The 22869-nt window shown below is 43.0% G+C and overlaps 1 protein-coding gene across 1 annotated transcript in view; it reads left to right on the top strand.

Moving 5' to 3' along the window:
* LOC140726138 (dedicator of cytokinesis protein 2-like) overlaps positions 1-22869 on the top strand; it is a 1234790-nt gene that overhangs the window by 1031221 nt on the left and 180700 nt on the right. The window contains exon 33 of the mRNA XM_073042110.1: positions 12912-13060. Coding sequence (XP_072898211.1) covers positions 12912-13060 — 149 coding nt within the window. The remainder of the gene's footprint in view (positions 1-12911; positions 13061-22869) is intronic.

Here is a 22869-nt window from a genome sequence, read left to right as displayed (position 1 = left end):
ATTTACTGAGTTAGTGTGATAAGTGGATGGCCTTCATTTCTCAGTTCTCAGTGTTATTTATTTACTATTTATTTTGGGTTTTTTTGTATTTGCGCAGTGTGTCATCTTTTGCACATTGGTTGTTTGTCAGTCTTTGTGCGTAGTTTGTCATTGACTCTGGTGTATTCCTCTGTTCTGCTGCGAACGTTTGCAAGAAAATGAATCTGGTGACAAATACATCCCTTGAAAAAAAACTAATTTTGAACTCTGAATCAGAAATGGCCGGTTCTGACACAATGAGGAAAATGCTGAGTTGAGACCTGATGATTGCTGAGTTCCTCAGCAGAAGGTGAGGCTGAGAACCACTGGGAAGATCATGTGGTATCACTGGGAGCCACAGTAGCATAGTGTTTAGCGTAACGCTATTACAGCTTGGGGTGTTGGTGTTTGAAGTTCAATTCTGGTGTCCTCTGTAAGATGTTTATATTATACGTCCTTCCCGTGAGCGAGTGGGTTTCATCCGGGCATTCCGGTTTCCCTCCACGGCCCAAAGACATACTGATTAGTAGCTTAATTGGTGATTGTAAAGTGTCCTGTGATTAGACTAGGGTTAAATAGGAGGGTTGCTGGGCATTGCAGCTGATTGGACCTGAAGAAACTCTTCTGCACTGTATCTCCAAATAATTTTAAAAATAAATAAATAAAACTAACAGATTGGCAAGCCAGAGTGGGAGTAGGACTGTGCTGAAAAATTAAAGTGGCAGGCGATGAAAACTCAGGACCTTGTATTGCATGTACAATCAAACCTGGCCCTGGAAAAGCAATTTAATATACTATGCTCTCCGCAGTCATGGTAACTTTGGGAGAATATTAATTCTGCTAAATTGGTCTCCTTGATCTTAAAATTGAGAAAGTGAGAAATAAAAAGCACTTTCATCTTCAGTGGTCATCTCACTGTCTGAATATTTTAAATGGGCTTTGTTCTACAATAATCTTCCTTACCCCTTTAATTTGTCTCCTTTCCTAATCTGTCGGTACAATCATCCCTAGAACTTATCCTCTGAGGCACGTGAGTTAAGAACTCCTTCGAAGGTTAATTAAGGTTGAAATAAGTATGCAGCATCAGTGCCCTGCTATACTGCAGTCCCAGCATTCGGTCAGACTTGCAAATGAACCACAGATAATTAACCAAGTATCTGCAAAGTAACAGTGGTGGCCCTTGGATACAATATTTTAGAATTCTGGCACTGATTTAGGTGAAGGATGTTTGGAGAAGCATCTCCCTGTTTCTGTATCAGCATCAAGAACCTTCACTTTCACTTCTGCCACAAAATAACACATCTATTTATCGGGAAAGGGTGCAGAACAGGCCCTTTGAGCTGAACCCCTAGCCTAATCACGGGGCACTTTACAATGACTAGTTACCGTTCTAACCAGTACATCTTTGGATTGTGGAAGGAAATCGCAGCCCCCGGAGGAAACCCACACGTCACGGGAAGAACAAGCAAACTGCTTAGAGGCAGCGGCAGGAATTGAACCGTTGTCACCTGTACTGCAAAGCATTGTGCTAACCACTATGCTACCTTGCCACCCTATTTCACGACATACGCTGGAGATATTAAAGCTGATTCTGATTTTGCTGGGTTTGTAACTTCCCTTCATCTGATCTCCACTCTGTAAGTTACCAAATTATCCGTTGTAATTCATTCGGTCGTCACTTTGTTAGGTGCACCTGTACACCATGTTAATTCAAATATGTGGCAGCAACTCAATGCATAAAATCATGCAGGGATCATCAAGAGGTTCAGTTGTTTTTCAGACCGAACATCAGAATGGGGAAGAAATGTGACCAACGTGACTTCGACCGTGGGAAGACTGTGGGTGTCGGACGGGGTGGTTTGAGTATCTCAGAAACTGCTGATATACTGAGATTTTAATGCACAACTGTCTCTAGGGTTTACAGAGAATGGTGCAAAAAAAAGCATTCAGTGAACGACAGTTCTGAGGGCAAAAATGCCTTGTTTAATGAGAGAGGTCAGTGAAGAAGGGCCAGACTGGTTTAAGCCGACAATCAGAATCAGAATCAGACTTTAATCGCCAAGTACCTATGCACATACAAGGAATTTACTTCCAGCAGATGTTGTCTCTCTGCTCATAACAATAATAATGATAAGTATAAATGAAAATATAGATTATACATACAGGTAGTGCAATCCAAGTAATAGTTAGCCGACAGTTAACCGGCAGTTAACTGTTCAGCAAAGTGACCGCAGTAGGGAAAAAACTTCTCCAGTGCCTATTAGTCTTAGTCTGGAGGGATCTGAAGCGCCTACCAGATGGAAGCAGATCAAACAGTCCGTGCGCAGGATGGGAGGAGTCCTTTATGATGTTCCCCGCCCTCTTCTTCAACCTGGAAGAGTACAGGTCCACAATAGAGGGCAGGGAGGCTCCAATGATGCGCTCGGCAGTCCTCACTGTGCGCTGTAGTCTGGTTCTATCCTGCTTGGTGGCGGCTCCAAACCACACAATGATGGAGGTGCACAGGACAGACTCAATGACTGCAGTGTAGAACTGCAGCAGCAATTCCTGAGGCAGACCATAGCTCAAATAGCCACACATTAGAATAGTGGTGTGCAGTATAGCATCTCTGAACACATAACACATCAAATGTTGAAGTGGATAGGCCATAGAAACAGAAAACCAAACCAAGTTCCACGTCTGTATATAATAAAGTAGCCACTCAGTGTGTACCCGAGCTAGAGGGAAAGGCTGAATAGGTTAGGACTTTATTTCCTGGAGCGTAGGAGAATGAGGGGAGACTTGATAAAGGTACAGATATAGTTAATGTAAGCAGGCTTTTTCCACTGAGCTTGGGGTGAGACTAGAATTAGGTTAAGGGTGAAGGGTGAAATTTTTAAAGGGGGGAAATTCTGCAGTTAGAGGGTGATTTGAGTGTGGAATGAGCTGCTAGCGAAGTAGAGAGAAGGAAAGAGAGGCAAAAGTAAAATATTCATAGTCAGTCACTTACGATTAATAATCAAAAGGACAAACTTACACAGAATCCCAAATCTACTTGGACCTTAAAGGTCATTTGGTATAGCCTCATTTAAATTCACAGCAAATGAGCCAGCTCAAGTAATGTTCAAGAAATCTCTGTCTTACTTCTTTTCTCAAGGCACAACTCATGTGAGTGATTTATTCCAGAAGCAAGTATCTGTCACTGACTAGAATGAGGGATGGCTGATTGATTGATTGCAGGAGTCCCATCACCACAATCTTTTGCCCCCCCCCCCACCCCTCCTGCAGTCTCCTATCTCAGATATCTAACTTCTCTCCCCAACCCTGTTGCACTCTCCTACCTCAGGTTCCTTCAACGGTGAAAAGGGTGGGAGATGTCTTTGGAAGGATAACCAGAACTCTGCGATTGTCCACTGACCTTCTGTGTCTGCGTTTGTCTGACTGCTCTTGTGTATACAGTGGTTCATAGGAGTACAGCTATTGCTTCGCAGTTGCAGTGACTGGGGTTCAGTCATGATTTTGGGGGCTGTCTGTATGGAGCTTGCTGTGCTTTCTATAAGTGCATGGGTTTCTCTGAGTGCTCTGGTTTCCTTCCATTCCCTCCCCCCAAAGGCACGCAGGTTGATAGATTAATGTAAGTTATCCTAAGTATGTAGGTGAGTGGTAGAACCTGGGGACAACCATACCGCCATGAAAACAGATTTCTCAGTCCAACTTCTCCTTACCAACTACGTTGCCAACCTGAGCTAATCCCATGTGCCTGTGTTTGGACTGCATCCGTCTAAACCAGGACTTCCCAACCTGTTTTATGCCCTGGACCAATACCATTATGCAAGGGTTCCGTGGAGCCCAGGTTGGGAGCCTTTGCTCGAAACTTTTCCTATGCAAGTGTTTCTGAAATGTAACTGTACTCACCCATAGGTCCAACACCACCAGGTTCAGGAACAGTTATTACCATCTGGCTCCTGAACCAGCACCTCGTTGAACTGATTCTAGACCTGCTGGCTCACTTTCAAGGACTCTACAACTTATGTTCTCAATAGTGTGGAATGAATTACTAGCACAAATGGTGCATGTGAGATTGATTCCAACATTTAATGGAAGTTTGGACTGGTATATGGATGGTAGGAGTATGGGGGAGTGGTGAAGGGACTAGGATGCTTAAATGGTTTGGTGTGGACTAGGTAATCCTAAGGGCCTGTTTCTGTGCTTTACTTTATGATTCTATGATTCTATTATATTTTTATTTGCAAAATTTGTTTGTTTTCTTCCGCACATTGGCTCTTTGTCAGACTTTGTCTATGTATAGTTTTTCATTCTTTTTATTTTAATAATTTTTCTGTAAATGCCTGCAAGAAAATGAATCTCAGGGTAGTATATGGTGATATATACCTACTTTGATAATAAATTTTACTTTGGCTTTGACATCCTCTGGCAGCTCTTTCCACATACCAATGACCTCTGTGTGGAAAAAATTACCTGTCTTTAAATCTTTCGCCCTTTAATGTTAAATCTGTGCCATCGAGTTTTATACTCCTCTATCTTGGGGAAAGAAAAACTGTAAGCATTCACTTACCAATGCCTTTCATTATTTTACAAATATCATTCAGATCACCCCTCAGTCTCCTGTACCCCAGGGTCAAGATCCCAGCCAATTTTGTCTCCCATTAAAACTCAAGCCCTTCAATCCTGGTAACATCCTTGTGAATCTTCCGTGCATTCTTTCAGCTAAAGCACGTCTATCCCATAGCTAAGTGACCATAAAGTCACAAGCACATATACAAATGTGCAAACTCCTTACAGACATCGGTCAGAATTGAACCCTGATCTTATAACTGGTGCTTTAAATCGTGCATATGCCTAAGACATTTGCACAGTACTGTGTGTGAGAAATAAAGCAAATTGTTGTCTTTATCTTTACAATGTACAAGATGGTGGTGAGGCCATGCTTGGAATATTGCATGCAGGGTGCCTGAGACTTTTGGACAGCGCTGTAATTGTCAACATAGCATGGAGAAAGGGTCTGGCGGGATCAAAGGTTGTTGGAAATGGTGAGGGTGGAGTGAGCATGGGAGGGGTGTGGGACAGGTGGCAGAAAAGGAGTGTCAGGGATGGGGGGTGGCTCAGGTGCGGTCACAGCTAGCCCTGAGACACCACGTGAGGTCATTTGATTCTAGTCATTTAGTTTATTGATCATTACAAAATGTCTCTCCGGTGCTTCCCACTCCCTCCCCTCTTCATTCCCCTTTTCCCAACCATGATTCTCCTCTCCCTGCCCCCTTCCCACTCTCAGTCCATAATAGAGACCCAGATCAAAATCAGGTTTTTCATCACTCACATATGTCATGAAATTTCTTTTTGCAGCAGCAGCAGAACAGCGCAAAAGGTCTTAGGCACCCTAGCTCTATATATGTGCCGAAGACTTTTGCACAGTACTGTATACATTGAAGTATTGCAACATACAGAGAAATGCATCATTTACACAATGACCAACCCAGTCCGATGGTTGTGCTTTGGGCAGACCTTGTGTTCTGGTGGCAATATAGCATCCCCACAATTTACAGATCCTAACTTGTACATCTTTGGAATGTGGGAGGAAAGCGGAGAATCTGGAGGAAACCCACACAGTCACAAGGAGAATGTACAAACTCCTTACAGGCATTGGTCAGAATTGAACCCAGATCTTACACCTGGTGCTTTAAATCATTACGGTACCATACTACCTAGTAGAGCAAGTACAAGGGGCTGAAGAAGTCCTGTTTCTATGCTGATATTTGTTATCAAGTGGTCTAAGTTAACTTGGAACAACTAGGAGGTCAATGGATGTTTTAAAGTCACTCTTATGCAAACAGGCCAGGCATATAATCCCTGCCTGATGGCACAGAAAGGGCAATGGAGAAACAAATCTTGGCACAAACAGGAGAAAATCTGCAGATAGGAAATCCTAGCAAAAATTGCAAAATGCTGGAGGAACCCAGCAGGCCAGGCAGCATTTGTGGCAAAAAGTACAGTTGACGTTTCAGGCTGAGAGCATGGCAGGATTCAACTGCAGTGTAGCATGGTTACAGGCCAAGGAAGCCTTTCTACTCAGAAGTTATTAGAGTCACAAAGTGCAGAAGCATGCCCTTCACTGACCAACATTCCCATCAAAATAGTCCCATTTGTCTGCATTTGGCCCATATCCCTCTGAACTAGGAGTTACTATCCTGGAGTCCACAGACCCCTCGATTAATGCAAAGGGTCCATGGCAAAAAGAAAGGTTGGGAACCCCTTTTCTAAACCTCTATATCCATGTACCTTTCGAACTACCTTGTAAGTGTTGTTAAGGTACCTGCCTGAACCCCTCACTCAATATACTGACCACCATCCGGGTGAAGAAGGTGCCCCTCATTTTCCTGCTAAACCTTTCCCTAGTCATCTTAAATCAGTGCCCTCGAGTTCTTGATTCCTCTTCACTGGGAAAAAAACCATGGGCATTCACCCTGTCCAAGTCCCTCGTGATTTTACACGCCTCTAAGTTCACTCCTCATTCTCCTCCAATAAAAAAGATGTCCCAACATGTTCAACCTCTCTCCATAACTCAGTCCCTCCAGTCCCAGCAACATCCTCATAAATCTCCTCTGCACTTTTTCCAAATTAATGACATCTATCCCGTAGCAGGGTGAACAAAACCTAACACAACTTCCTGATGCGTGTTCACCAAAGTCTTGAACAAATGCAATGTTAACATCCCCAACCTCTGTACTCAATACCCTGACCAATGTACAAGAGACTTCATTCCCCCCCTCCCCCCCAGGCTTCCAATGATGCAACTTTCAGGAAACCATGTTACAAGGATGTTGTCCGGACTTGAGGATCTTAGAGCATAGGAGAAGCAACGGAGATTTGTCAAGGAGTACCGATTTTTTAGAGGTATGGATAGCATAAATCCAAGCAGGGTTTTTCCACGGAGTTTGGGTGAGACTAGAACTGGAGGTCACACACATAAAATGATGGAGGGACTCAGCAGGCCAAGCAACATCCATGGAAAAGAGTTAACAGTTGGTGTTTTGGGCAGAGACCCTTCATCAGGACTGGAAAGAAAGATAGTTAGAGTAAGAAAGTGGGGAGGGGGAAGGAAAAAGTAGATGGCAGGTGATAGGTGAGACCAGGAGAGAGGGAGGGGGGTAAAGAGTTGGGAAGTTGATTGATGTAAGAGATAAAGGACTGGAGAGGGGGAATCTGAATCTGATGGGAGAGGGTAGGAGACCATGGAAAAAAGGGAAGGGAAAGGAGCACTGGAGGGACGTGATCAGCAGGGAAGGAGATAAGGTGAGAGAGGGAAATGGGAATGGGGAATGATGAGGGAAGGTGCAATTGCCAGAAGTTCAAGAATTCGATGTTCATGCCATCAGGTTGGAGGGTACCCAGACAGAATATAAGGTGTTGTTCCTCCAACTTGAGTGTGGCTTCATTGTGGCAGCAGAGGAGGCCATGGATTGACACTTCAGAATGGGAATGTGAAGTAAATTAACAATGGGTGGCTACCAGGAGATCCTGCTTTTCTGTGGTGGTCAGAGTGAAGACACTCGGCGAAGCAGTCTCCCAATCTGCATCTTTTTGTGTATTTACACTTAATCCCTCTCTCACATTATCTCCTAACCTGCCCATCAACTCCCTTCAGTACTCCTCCACCTTCCCTCTATTCCGTGGACCCTGTCCTGTCAGATCCCCTTTGCCAATCCCTTATCTCTTTCACCAGTCAACTTCCCAGCTCTTTACTTCACTCACTCCCCACCCCAGTGTTCACCTATCACCTGCCACCTTGTACTTCTTCTTCCCCTCCCCCACCTTCTTATTCTAACTTTGTCCTTTCTCAATCCAGATGGAGGGTCTCAGCCCAAAGCGTTGACTGTTTACACTTTTCTATAGAACCTGCCTGAACTGCCCAGTTCCTCCAGCATTTTGCGTGTGTTGCCTTGTATTTCCAACATCTGCAGATTTTCTCGTGTTTGCAGAACTACAGGTGTGTTCAGGGTGAAAGTTGGAATGTTTAAGGAAAACATTGTGTACAGTTCTGGTCACCAAATTATAGGAAAGATGTCAACAAAATAGAGTTCAGAGGAGATTTATTAGAACGTTACCTGGGTTTCAGCACCTAAGTTACAGAGAAAGGTTGAACAAGTTAGGTCTTTATTCTTTGGAGCGTAGAAGGTTGAGGGAGGACTTGATAGAGGTATTTAAAATTATGAGGGGGATACATAAAGTTGACGTGGATAGGCTTTTTCCATTCTGAGTAGGGGAGATTCAAACAAGAGGACATGAGTAGAGAGTTAGGGGGCAAAAGTTTAGGGGTAACACGAGGGGGAATTTCTTTACTCAGAGAATGGTAGCTGTGTGGATCGAGCTTCCAGTAAAAGTGGTAGAAGCGGGTTCGATATTGTCATTTAAAGTAAAATTTGGATAGGTAGACGGACAGGAAAGGAATGGAGGGTTATGGGCTGAGTGCAGGTCGGTGGGACTAGGTGAGAGTAAGCGTTCGGCACAGACTAGAAGGGCCGAAATGGCCTGTTTCTGTGCTGTAATTGTTATGTGGTTATAACATGAGGAGGAACTTCTCCACTCAAAGAGTAGTGAGAGTGTGGAGCAAGCTGCCAGTGAAAGTGGTGGATGCAGGTTTGGTTTCAAAATTTAAGACAATTTTAGATGGTACATGGATGGAAGGGGTATGGAGGCCTATGATCCTGGTGCAAGTCAATGGAACTTGGCCAGTTAATAATTCGGCATGGACTAGATGGACCAAAGGGCCTGTTTCTGTGCTGTAGTGTTCAATGACTCTAAAGAGCTCTGAAAGATTAAAAAAAGCTGTGAAAATGTATCTCCCTTTCTTTCTGCTGTGGCAATATTTCCTCGTCTGTGTCATTACAATATAAAATCACTTCCTTCTTTAAATCATTCATTAACAAGTTCATGTTGCATTACAGTTGTGTATTTGATAAATGTTAGAATGATTCAAAATTCTCTCTTACTTCCAAATGAGTTGGCCATAAATTATATTTCACTTACTACTGAATCGCAGTAAATTAAATCCATTGATAGTTGTGGTGTAAATCACAGAATTAAATAATCTAGTTAATTGAAAATAGCTATGGCTCTGTCTGGTAATTGAGACAAATTGTCACAGGCCTGCTGGCTGCTGAGTACCTGATTGAGCCTGAAGAACTTTAAGCTGGAAGGAAATAGTCACTCCACACTCTGAAAATTTGCAGAGGTGGAGATGAAGTTAGAAAATTACGTCAACAGGGTGGAGATCCAGCTGAATCCAATACCCTAACTGCTCGAGTAAAGCAGCCAGCATTATCAAAATCCCCACCTACCCTGCACATTCTTTCATCTTCCCTCTCCCATCAGGCAGAAGGTACAAAAATCTGAAAGCGCAAACCGCCAGGCTTCAGGACAGCTTCTATCCCACTGCTAACATGCAAGGTACAGGAATATTTAATATCAATGTGTATGCAGTATACAACTGTGAGATTCACCTTCTCCAGACAGCCACGAAACAAAGAAAACCAGTGAAGCCATTCAATAGAAAACCCCACCCCACGCACAAAGTAAACAAATTGCACAAATGGCAACAAGAACATCAACACCCCCCCCATGCATGAAAAACAATCGCACAAGTGGAAGCTAGAACTCAACAATCCCCCCCCATGCACAAAAAAACTTATGTAAAAAGACAACAAGAACATTAAACAATCCTTCCCCCCCCCCAATGCACAAACAACAAATCATTCAGGCGACATTAAGAACATCAACACCCCCCACCCCCCGTACACACACACACACACACACACACACACACACACACACACACACACACACACACACACACACACACACACACACACACACACACACACACCACACACACACACACACACACAAACAACAAGTCGTACACATGGCAATAAGAAAGAACAGGTGAAAACACAAAATATAAAAACAGAAGATTGAAAGTGTCCAAATAAACTTCAGTCCAATCCATCATTGTAGACTCAGAGCTTCAGTACCATCCTCCAACAGAGGGGACCGAGTGTAGTGTATCTAAGTTTGCTGATGATACTAAATTGAATGGAAAAGCAAATTGTGTAGAAGTTACACTGAGTCTGCAGAGAGATATAGGTAGATTAATGAGTGGGCAAGGGTCTGGCAGATGGACTACAATGTTGGTAAATCCGAGATCATCCACTTTGGAAGGAAAAATGAAAGAGCAGATTATTATTTAAATGGTAAAAAAAATTTGCAGCATGCTGTTGTGCAGAGGGACTTGGAGTGCTTGTGCATGAATCGCAAAAGGTTGGTTTGCAGGTGCAGCAGGCTATCAAGAAGGCAAATGGAATGTTGGCCTTCATTGCTAGAAGGATTGAATTTTAAGAGCAGGGAGGTTATGCTGTAACTGAACAGGGCACTGGTGAGACTGCACCTGGAGTACTGCGTGCAGTTCTGGTCTCCTTACTTGAGGAAGGATATACTGGCTTTGGAGGTGGTGCAGAGGAGGTTCACCAGGTTGATTCCAGAGACAATGGAGTTAGACTGTGAGGAGAGAGTGAGTCGCTTGGGACTGTACTTGCTGGAATCCAGAAGAATGAGAGGAGATCTTACAGAAACCTATAAAATTATGAAAGGGATAGATAAGATAGAGGCAGGAAAGTTGTTTCCACTAGTAGGTGAGATTGGAACTAGGGGACCTAGCCTCAAGATTCAGGGGAGTAGATTTAGGATGGAGATGAGGAGGAACTGTTTTTCCCAGAGAGTGGTGGATTTGTGGAATTCTCTGCCCAATGAAGCTGTGGAGGCTACCTCAGTAAATACTGTATATTTAAGACAAGGTTGGACAGATTTTTGCATAGTAGGGGAATTAAGGAATATGGGAAAAAGGCAGGTAGGTGGAGATGAGTCCGTGGACAGTTCAGCCATGAACTATTGAATGGCAGAGCAGGCTCAACATGCCAGAAGGCTGACTCCTGCTCCTATGTAACAGCACTGAGGGAGAGAGAGAGAGAGAGAGAGAGAGACCATTCAAAAGCAGGGGCCTTCCTTTGGCAGCAGTGGGCAAGAGACTGGTGCTGAACTCTCGCTTATCTTCTGCACGCACCTCGATGTTTCATTCTTCCTCGATGCTTTAATTAGCAAAATTGGTGAGAAATGGAGTCAATCGTGGGCCCCGCTCCCCATTACTAAGCCTCTTGGCCTTGAGGCCTATCACCTCCTGGAATCTTCATCGGAGACAGCAAAGCATCAGATCACTAAATTGGCCAGAAAACACACCTTCAAACAGTAGATCAATACCAGAACCATATTTAAAATAAAGAGAAAATGTTAAAGAGATGAAAGAAACAGGTCTGTGGACTATCTGGAAGATGTCGCCCTAGGTAGTATTGTTCACTGACACCATTGAATGGATCCCTTGTACAAGATGGGCTCTTGACCTCACAGTCTATCTCATCATGGCTTTACACCTTATTGTTTACCTGTACTATACTTTCTCTGTAACCATAATACTTTATTCTGCTTTTTGTCCATTGAATTTTCCTTATACTACGTCAATGCACTGAAATGCTGATATGATCTGTATGGACTGCTTGCAAAACAAAGTTTTCACCTGTATCTTATTATGTTAGAATCAGTTAAGTTAAAAGTTAAAGTCTGTCCCGAGCCTTACAGGCTCATCAGGCTGGTGCTTATGCCGGTTTCCGTAGCGTGAAGTGACTGAGAGTACGAGACTCCCCCCCGGATAGGACGCCAGTCTATCACGAGAGGACGCCAGTCTATCGCGAGTAAACCCCCAGCATTTTTGCCAGTACCCATTTTCAGCTGGGTGGACTGGAGCGATGTGTGGTTAAGTGACTTGCTCGAGGACACAACACTCTGCTTCGGCTGGGGTTCGAACTCATGACTTCAGATCGCTAGTTCAATGCCTTAACCACTTGGCCACACTGTATCTTGTACCCTATTTTTCAATGGGATCATCTCTCATTCTTCTAAACTCCAAAGGGTACAGTATGTGACAGAGAAGGGGTTAGATTGATCGTCAGATAGGTAAAAGGGATGGCACATTGTTGTGGGCTGAATGGCCTGTACTGTGCTGCAATGTTCTATGTAACATACAGTAAATCTAATTTCTCAGCCACACATAGGCACTGCACAACGTCAAATTCTTCAACCCATCTAGTCCGTGCTAAACAATTATTCAGCCTAGTCACATCGACCATAGCCTTCCATACATTCCCACCAATGTACTGATCCAAACCTGTCTTAAATTTGAAATTGAACCCACATCCATCACTTCTGCTGGCAGCTTGTTGATAGAACATGTTTGGAAACATCTCTATATCATCATCACCATCATCATTATGCGCCGTGTCATATGACATGGGTGATCATGGTTTGTCCATGGCCATGATTGTTTTTGACAATTTTTTCCACAAAAGTGGTTTACCATTGATTTCTTCTGGGCAGTGTCTTTACAAGAGAGGTGACCCCAGCCATTATCAATACTCTTCAGAGATTGTCTGCTTGGCATCAGTGGTTGCATAACCAGGACTTGTGATATGCACCAGCTGCTCATATGACCATCCACTACCTGCCCTGATCAGAGGGCTAAACAGGTTCGGCACCTTGTCCAAGGGTAACCTGCATTCTAACGGAGGGAGGGAGCACTTATAACTCATTTGGTAGAGATGTAGCTGTACTCTGCCAGCCCATCTTCTCTACAGCTATCCTATCGAATGCCTTTACAATTTTAGAGACCTGCACTGGGTTGCCTCTTTGCTTCAAATATTTAGTTCAAACATTTCCCTGAGTTCAGGGAATAAATTGCCATGAGATTGGGGCCAGACCTTTGACCCTCATTCCTTCCTTTCCCATCTCCACAGGTCAGCACAAGATCCGCTTCATTCCAGGGCTGGTCGGGCCAATTCTGGAGATGACACTCATCCCAGAGGTGGAGTTACGCAGGTCCACCATCCCCATCTTCTTCGACATGATGCAGTGCGAGTACCAGTACAAAGGGGAATTCAGAACGGTAAGAATTAATGTTTTACTATGTTACAGCATGAGCTACTTGGATGGATTATTGAACAGCATGAAGTTTTAAGGAATCAAGTGGTTTTGTCCTCAAATAAATTTTCCTCAAAGCCAGATCAACACAGTGAGAGAATTTAATTTGTTAAGAAACTGTGCAGATATCATTTATTTTTCAGGATTTGGGTGTCTTATTTGCATATTTTAACATATCATGCATTGATAATGCACATAACATGGTGCAATACACATTAAGTGTGTATTGCACTAATACAGTTCAGGAACCACTAACATTACTAGATAAGACCCTAAGACAAAGGATCAGAATTAGGCCGCTTAGCATTTGTGTCTGCTCCACCATTCCATCATGGCTGATTTATTATCCCTCTCAATGTTTAAAGTTCAAGTTAATTTATTTTCGAAGTACATGTATGTCACCATAAAGATTCATTTGCTTGTGGGCACACTCAATAAGTCCATAATGGAGTAATAACCATAGTTAAATCAATGAAAGACCACACCAAACTTGGGTATTCAACCAATATGTAAAACTATGCAAATCCAAAAAGAAAGAAATAATAATAGTAAATAAATATGAATAATAATAGTAAATAAATATGCATTAAATATCAAGAACAGGAGATGAAAAGTTCTTGAAAGTGAGTCCATAGGTTGTAGGAACATTTCAACACGGGGCAAATGAAGCTGAGTAAAGTTATCCCCTTTGGTTCAAGAGCCTGATGGTTGAGGGGTAATAACTTCCTGAACGTGGTGCTATGAATCCAAAGGCTCCTGAATCTTCTTCATGCGAGAGAGCATGACTTGGGGGGTGGGGACCCTGATGATGGATGCTTCTTTCCTGCGACAACTTTTTATGTAGATGTGCTCAATGGAGGGAAGGCCTGTTCCCCACAATGGACTGGGCTGTATCCACAGCTTGTTGTAGGAATTTCCATTCAAGGGAATTGATGTTTCCATACCAGGCTGTGATGTAGCCAGTCAATATACTCTCCACTACACATCTATAGAAGTTTGTCAAAGTTTTAGATGTCATGCTGAATCTTCGCAAACTCCTAGGGATATAGAGGAGCTGCCATGCTTTCCTGGTAATTATACTTATGTGCTGGGCCCAGGAGTGTCCTCCAAAATAATAACAATGAGAAATTTAATGTTGCTGACCCTCTGTACCACTGATCTTCCAATGAGGACCAACTCATAGACCTCTGTTCTTCTCCTGAAGTCAATAATCAGCCCCTTGGTCTTGCTGATATTGAAAAGAAATTGTTGTTATGACAACATCCAGCCAGATATTCAATCTTCCTCCTATCTGTCATTCTCCTGCCTTCTTCCTATAACATTTGACATCCTCCATCTCCACTTTAAATATACGCAATGACTTGGCCTCCACAGCTGTCCATGGCAATGAATTCCACTGATTCACCACCCTCTGGCTAAAGAAATTCCTCCTCATCTCTGTTTTAAATGGCATCTCTCTATTCTGTGGCTATGTCCTCTAGTCATAAACTCACCCACTATAGGAAACATCTTCTCTATATCCACTCTATCTATATCGACAGAGGTGTACAAGGTGATAAGAGGTATAGATAGAGTGGACATCCAGAGAATATTTTCCAGAGTGGAAATTGTGAATACAACAATGCATAATTTTAAGGTGACTGGAAGAAATTATAGGAGGGATGTCAAAGGTAGGTTTTTTACACAGAGTGGAAGGTGCTTTGAATCAATCATACCAGTGCCCAAGAAGTGTAGGGGTGAGCTGCCTTTGTGACTATCTCCCATTTACTGTGATGAAGTGATCTGAGAGGCTAGAATTAACTCCTGCCTATGCAAGGACCTGGACCCACTGCAATTTGCCTATTGCCACAATAGGTCTACGGTAGATGCAGGCCAATGGCTCTCCACTCAGCCTTGGACCACCTAGACAATACCTACATTAGGTTGCTGTTATTGATTACAGCTCAGTGTTCAATATCACAACCCTTCAGTGGTAATCACTAAGCACTAAACCTGGGTGTTTGCATCTCCCTCCTCAAATGGATTCTTGACTTCCTCATCAGTGGACCACAGTCAGTGTGGATAACACATCCTTCTCACTGACAATCAACACCGGCACATCTCAAGGATGTGTGCTTAGCCCACTGCCCATATCTCTCTCTCTCTCTCTCTCTCTCTCTCTCCTCTCTCTCTCTCTCTCTCTCTCTCTCTCTCCTCTCTCTCTCTCTCTCTCTCTCTCTCTCTCTCTCTCTCTCGTCTCCTCTCTCTCATCTCTCTCTCTCTCTCTCTCTCTCTCTCTCTCTCTCTCTCTCTCTCCCTCTCTCTCTCTCTCTCTCTCTCTCTCTCTCTCTCTCTCTCTCATCTCCTCTCTCTCTCTCTCTCTCTCTCCTCTCTCTCTCTCTCTCTCTCTCCTCTCTCTCCTCTCTCCCTCTCTCCCCTCTCTCCCTCTCTCCCCCTCTCCCCCTCTCCCCCTCTCCCCCTCTCTCCCTCTCTCCCTCTCTCCCTCTCTCTCCCTCCCCCCTCATGACTGTGTGGCCAGGTACAAACCATACACCATCTATAAATTCGGCAATGGCCCTACTGTTGGTGGCAGAATATAAGGAGACATATTAGAGTGAATTAAATCGGCTGGTTGAGTGGATTTGGAGCAACAATCTTTGCAATTATCTTCACCAAGACCAGGAATTGATTATGCACTTCAGGAAAGGGAAGTCAGAGTACACACACCAGTCCTTACTTGAAGGATCAGTGGTGGAAAGGGTGAGCAGCTTTATATTCCTGGGTATCGACATCTCTCCAGATCAGGGAGTCCCAACCATTTTAATGTCATGGATGCCTGCCGCTACCGAGAGGTCTGTGAATGGCAGGTTGGAACTCCTGCTCTTGATCTCTCCTGGGCCAAACATCTTGATGCAATTACAAAGAGATGTGCCAGTGGTTATACTTCCTTAGAATTTGAGAAGATTTGGTATGTCATCAAATACTCCAGTAAATTTCTAAGTTAGAGGACATAGAAGATGGGGTAAGAAATTTCAAGATGATCTGAGCAAGGTATTTTTCACCCCAGAGGGTGTTTAAAATCTGGAGCATACTGCCTAAGGAGATGGTGGAGGTAGAAACTCTCATAACACTTAAGGTTCATTTGGACAAACACTAGAATTATGAAAGCATGAAAGAGATGGACTAAGTACTTAAAATGGGATTAGTACTGGGGGCATAGTGGCTAGCATAACGCTATTACGGTATCAGAGATTGGGTTCAGTCTCACTGCTGCCTGTACGGAGTGTATCATGACTGCGTGGGTTTCCTCTGGGGTGCTCGAATTCCATTCCAATGATGTATGGGTCAGTAGGTTAATTGGTCACATGGGTGTAATTGAGTGCTGGGGGCTCTTTGGACTGGAAGGGGCATGTTCAATTCAATTCAAGTTTAATTGTCATTCAACCATTCATGAATATCTATGAATATAGCAAATGAAAAGAGTTATTCAGTGGCCAAGGTACAAAACATAGTACCAATAGTCACACACAGCTCAAGGCACACGTAACACAGACGAGTTAGAAAGCAGAGATAAGATATCAGTAAATTACAGCAATGCAAATATATATATATACACTGTGTGTGTGTGTGTGTGTGTGTGTATATATGTATATATATCTCTAAGTTAAAAAAAAAATCCTAGGTACGTGATGGTTGCCATGAGCATTGTGGACAGAAGGGCCTGTGTCTCTTCACAATGACTATGACACAATTGGTAAATCTTCCCTGCAATGTTCATTTGTAGATCTGGACTCCAATAAAACTCTGTACTACTGCAAAGTTGAGTACGTAAGTGAATCAAGTCATTTTACAAACTTCACTCAGATCCAATACTCTGTTCACATATTTTATTAATATTTAGAGCTGATAACAAAAAAAATCAGTGAGGTATTTATGAAAAATAATAACACCATAAATAAATTATAGGTCACAGCTGAGCTACCAGAGAATTAAATTAATATCACTGCAGAACATAATAGAAGCTGATGCTTCACTTATTTCATATTTATGTGGTCTGACCTCGATGTAACACAGTGGTTTCCAAGTAAATCAGCTAAGTAAATCAATTCACTGTCTTTCTATTACACTCCTGTGACATCCTGGTAATTTGTGTTTCTAAGCAACATACATAAATATTGGAGGAACACAGCAGCATCTGTGGAGGGAAATGTGTCTTTGATTTGCATTTCTAATACACTTTTTCCTTTTGTTTCAAGCCAGCCTTTCTTTCTTCCCCACAGAGGGACAGGTGCACCTTGAGCTAAGATCTACAGGCAGTTGCAGATGGTTAGCGGAGGGTGGGGTGGATGTTTCGGTAAGGAGGTGGACTTGGTAAAAGGAAGTCATCAATGGGAGGGGTGTTGTCTCATTGCTGCTCCCATTGTGAGATGAAAAGTGACATGTCAGATCAGGTCCACAGCATTTTAAAGGGGAACAGTGAGCAGCCTGAAGTTGCGGTACATATTGGTACCCAGCAACATAGGTAGGAAAAGAGATGAGGTCCTAAAGAGAGAATGGAGTGAGTTAGATAGAAAGTTGAAAAGCAGGACCTCAAGGATATAAATCTTTGGATTGCTGCCTACCACATGCCAATGAATTAAGAATAGGATGATTTGGCATTTGAATGCATGGCTGAAGAATTGGTGCAGAGGGCAGGGTTTAATATTTCTGAATCATTGGGATATCTTCTGAGGAAGATATGCCCTGTACAAAAGGGATGGGTACAAAAGGGGGACCAATAATCTTGCGGGCAGGTTTGCTGGAGCTGTTGTGGAAGGTTTAAACTAGTTTGGCGGGGGGTGGAACCAGGGCGATAGATCAGAGGATGGAGCAGCTGGTGTAAAGGTAGATTCAGTGTGTAGAGAGACAGTTAGAAAGGCTAGCCAGCGGACAGGGCGTAATTGCAGTCAATTAGATGGATTGAATCCAAAGGATGTGGGGCTTTGGAAAGTTTTCCAGGATGCTGCCTTGCTAAGAGTGTATGAGTTATAAGGAGAGGTTGGACAAACTTGAGTTTCTTTCTGAGGGGGACTTGATAGAACAATATAAAAATTATGAGAGATGTACTGTAGATAACAGGCAAAGTCTTTTTCCTGGGATGGAAATATCGAATACTAGAGTATATAGTTTTAAAATGAGATGAGGAAGGTTAAAGGAGATAGAGCCTTAGAGTCATAGAAAAGTACAGCACAGAAACAGGCCCTTCAGCCCACCTAGTCCATGCCAATATCCAAGGCACGTTTTTCACATAGAGAGAGTGGTTGGTTATGAAGTAGGCTGCCAGGAGAAACGGTGGAAGCAAACAAACTAGTGGCATTTAAGAGGCTTTTAGATAGGCAGATGAATAGGCAGGAGTGGAAGCTTATGGGCCCATGTGAAGGCAGATATGATGAGGTTAATTTACATTATGATTGATACACACATCATCTGCCAAAGGGCCTCTTCCTGTGCTTTACTATTTACATACAGTTAATACTATTTATTTACTACTTAAAGTTAGGAAGTGTCTCTACTACATTCCAGCTAATTAGATATAACTCTGGAGCTTCTTTAGCAAATCATTCCGTGTACTTATTCATAGGAAAAGAGAGGAATTGAATACTCCCAAGACTGACAAGCGCTAAAGAGATTGGTGGATGTAATTAGTGGTCCCATTAAGAGAAATTACAACTATTACCTCAGCTGCATCTGGGTAGATTTTCGTTGACTTCATGTCTCGGTGCCACTTAGGTGACCAATTATGGGAATAAATATCATGGGCATGTCTGAAGGAGCTCATAGATGTTTAATTTAAATGTTAATTGGTCTCACTTATTATTGATTCACATTTGAAAAAACATTTTCTGACATTAGTGTGTGTTCCGTGGCATTCGAACTGCTCATGCTCATAAATGCCCTGATGTCACATTGGGAGGGTCCATGTGATAAGAAAAACTGCTGGGGCATTTGGGGGATAACTCTTGCAACGTTCCAGGGAAGGTGGACTCCCTGTCGGAATACTGACAATGAGCGCTGCCCGGAAACTGGAAAATGTGCTCCCTTGAATAAAATTTGAGTCTTCAGACTGAAAGGCAAAGATAACAGGTTTAGGAACCTTAGATTTCGAGAGATATTTATGCCCTGGTTAAACAAAAGATGGAGTTGCATAGCGGGTAGAAGCAGGTAGGAACAAATGAGGTACTTGAGGAGTATAAGAAGTGTAAGTGAACAGTCAAGCAGGAAATCAGGAGGGCTAAAAGAAAGCTTCAGTTTGCTCTAGCAGCTCTTCTTGCTGTCAAGAAGAAGCATCCTAAGAGCTTCTAAAATATATTGAGAGCAAAAGAATAGCAAGGGACAAAATTGGTCCTCTGGAAAATCAGTGGTAATCTATGCATGAAGTTGAAAGAGATGCGGGAGGTCTTAAAGGATTTTTTGCATGTCTGTTTACTCAGGAAGTGTGACAAAGAGGTGTTTAGAATATGTAGGAAATGGAAGCTTAAGGACCCATGTGAAGGCGGATACAGTGAGGATAATTTACACCATGGTCTGAAGGACCTCTTCCTACGCTTTACTGTTTACATACAGTGTCACTTAAAGGTTGAAAATGTCTCCTCTACGTTCCAGCTAATTAGATATAACTCTGAAGTTTCCTTAGCAAACCATGCCTTGAATTTATTCATAGAAAAACATAGGAATTAAATGCTTATTATTGATACGCATTTGAAAAAAAACAGCCTCTGACACTAATGTGCATTCCATGAAAAAGCATGGACCCTAAACAGATTATCGAGGAGGTGGTGTTTCCAGTCTTGAGGCAATGTAGGGTAGATTAATTCCCAAAGCCTGACAAGTGCAGTAACCGCAGGGCCTCTAGCAGAGATACTTAAATCATCCTTAGGCATGGGTGAGGTACCGGAGGATTGGAGGAAAGCTAATGTTGTTCCATGGGTTAAGGAAGGCACTAAGAATAAGTCAGGAGATTATAGACCAGTAAGCCTGTTCCCTGTAATGGGAAAGTTATTGGAAGGTACTCACAGAGACTGATTACGGATTAAAGGAAAATATTACCTGACAAATCTGTTGGAATTCTTTGAAGAAATAGCAAGCAGGACAGACAAAGGAGAATCGGTGGATGTTGTGTACTTGGATTTTCAGAAGGCCTTTGACAAGGTGGCACACATGAGGCCATGGTATTACAAAGGATACCAGCATGGGTAGAGCATTGGCTGATTGGCAGGAGACAAAGAGAGGGAATAAAGTGAGCCTTTTCTGGTTGGTTGCTGGGGACTAGCAGTGTTCCACAGTGGAGTGTTAGGACCAATTAGTTTTACATTATATATCAATGATTTGAATGACAGAGTTGATGGCTTTGCGACCAAGTTTGCTGCTGATACAAAGATAGGTGGAGGGGGAAGGATAGGTAGTTTTGAGGAAGCAGAGAGGTCACAGAACAACTTAGACAGATTAGGAGAATGGTATATGGTCACGCACGATGGTAGAAGAAATAAAAACTTTCTAAAATTTTAAAAATCTAAGGGGCAAGGGGACTTGGGAGTCCTCATGCAAGATTTCTTAAAGGTTAAGTTTGCAGGATGAGTCAGCACTGAGGAAGGCAAATGCGATATTAGCATTCATTTCAAGATGACTAGAATATAAAAGCAAGGATGTAATATTGAGGCTTTATAATGCACTGGTGAGACCTCGTTTGGAGTATTGTGAGTATTTTTGGGCCCATTATCTAAGAAAGGATGTGCTGACATTGGAGAGGGTTTAAAGGGGGGTTCATGAAAATGATTCCTTGAGCGAAAGGCTTACTGATGGCTCTGGGCCTGTGCTCACCTGAACTCAGAAGAATGAGGGGGCTCCCATTGAAACCTATCAAATGTTGAAAGGCACGATAGAGTGGATGTGGAATGGATATAGCCTATGGTGGGGGAGTCTAAGACTAGAGGGCACACCTCAGAATAGAGGGGCATCCATTTAGAAGGGAGATGAGGAGGAATTTCTTCAGCCTGAGCGAGATGAATCTGTGGAATTCGTTGCCACAGGCAACTGTGGTGGCCAATTCCTTTAAGACAGAGGTTGATAAATCCAAGATTAGTCAATGCATGAAGGGATATGGGGAAAAGACCGAAGATTAGGGCCAGGAGGAAAATGGATCAGCAATGATGAAATGGTGGAGCATACTTGATGGGCCTAATGGCCTAATATATTTGCTCTTATATTTTATGGTCTTTTAGCCTTTTAGTCAACATTGCTTTGTGTGTGGTAAGTTGTGCCTTTCCAATTTTATAGTGTATTTTGAGGAAGTTACCAGGAAAGTGGATGAAGTCAAGGTAGTGGATGTTGTCTGCATGGATTTTAACAAGGCCTTTGACAAAGGCCCATATGGAAGGTTAATGAAGAAGGTTCAGTCGCTCGGCATTCAAGATGAGATAGTAAATTGGATTAGACATTGGCTTTGTGGGAGAAGCCAGAGAGTGGTAGTAGATGGTTATTACTCTGACTGGAGGCCTGTGACTAGTGGCATGCCGCACGGTTTGATGCTGTGTCCATTGCTGGTTTACATCCATATCAACAATCTGGATGATAATGTGGCAAAGTGGATCAGCAAATTTGTGGATGACAAAAGACTGGGGGTTTAATGAACAAACTGAAGACTATCAAAGCTTGTGAAAGGATATGAATCTGCTGCAATAATGGGCTGAAAAATGGCAAATGGCATTTAATGCAGACTACTGTGGGAGGCAAGGGAAGAGTTGCTGAGCCTCTGGCGATGATCTTTGCATCATCAATGGGGACAGGAGGATTGGAGGGTTGCAGATGTTGTTCCCTTATTCAAGAAAGGGAATCCCAGTAAATTACAGAATTGTGAGTCTCACTTCAGTGGTTGGTAAGCTGATGGAGAAGATCCTGAGAGGCAGAATTTATGAATGTTTGGAGAGGCATAATATGATTAGGAATAGTCAGCATGGCTTTGACAAAGGCAGGTCGTGCCTTATGAGCCTGATTGAATTTTTTGAGGATGTGACTAAACATGTTGATGAAGGTAGAACAGTAGATATAGTGTATATGGATTTCAGCAAGGCATTTGATAAGGTACCCCATGCCAAGCTTATTAAGAAAGTAAGGAGGTATGGGATCCAAGGGGACATTGCTGTGTGAATCCAGAACTAGCTTGCCAACAGAAGGTAAAGAGTGGTTGTAGGCAGGTCATATTCTGCATGGAGGTCAGTCACCAGTGGAGTGCCTCAGGGATCTGTTCTGGGACCCCTACTGTTGGTTGTGTTTGTAGATTACGTGGATGAGGAAGTGGAGAGATGGGTTAGTAAATTTGCTAATGACACAAAGGTTAGGGGTATTGTTGATAGTGTGGAGGGCTGTCAGAGGTTACAGTGGGACATTGATAGGATGCAAACTGGGCTGGAAAGTGGCAGATGAAATTCAACCCAGATAAATGTAAGGTGGTTCATTTTGATAGCTCAAATATGATGGCAGAGTACTGTACAGTATTAATGGTAAGACTCTTGACAGTGTGGAGGATCAAAGGGATCTTGGGGTCCGAGTCCATAAGACAGGTTGACTGTGTGGTTAAGAAGGCATACGGTGTATTGGCCTTCATTAATCGTGCGATTGTGTTCAAGAGCCGAGAGTTAATATTACAACTATATAGGACCCTGGTCAGACCCCACTTGGAGTATTGTGCTCAGTTCTGGTCACCTCACTACAGGAAGGATGTAGAAACCATAGAAAGGCTGCAGAGGAGATTTACAAGGA

Source organism: Hemitrygon akajei, chromosome 4 (genome assembly GCF_048418815.1).
Source record: "Hemitrygon akajei chromosome 4, sHemAka1.3, whole genome shotgun sequence".
NCBI lineage: Eukaryota > Metazoa > Chordata > Chondrichthyes > Myliobatiformes > Dasyatidae > Hemitrygon > Hemitrygon akajei.
The sequence above is the reverse complement of the archived record's forward strand: the minus strand, read 5'-3'. Positions and strand labels throughout refer to the sequence as shown.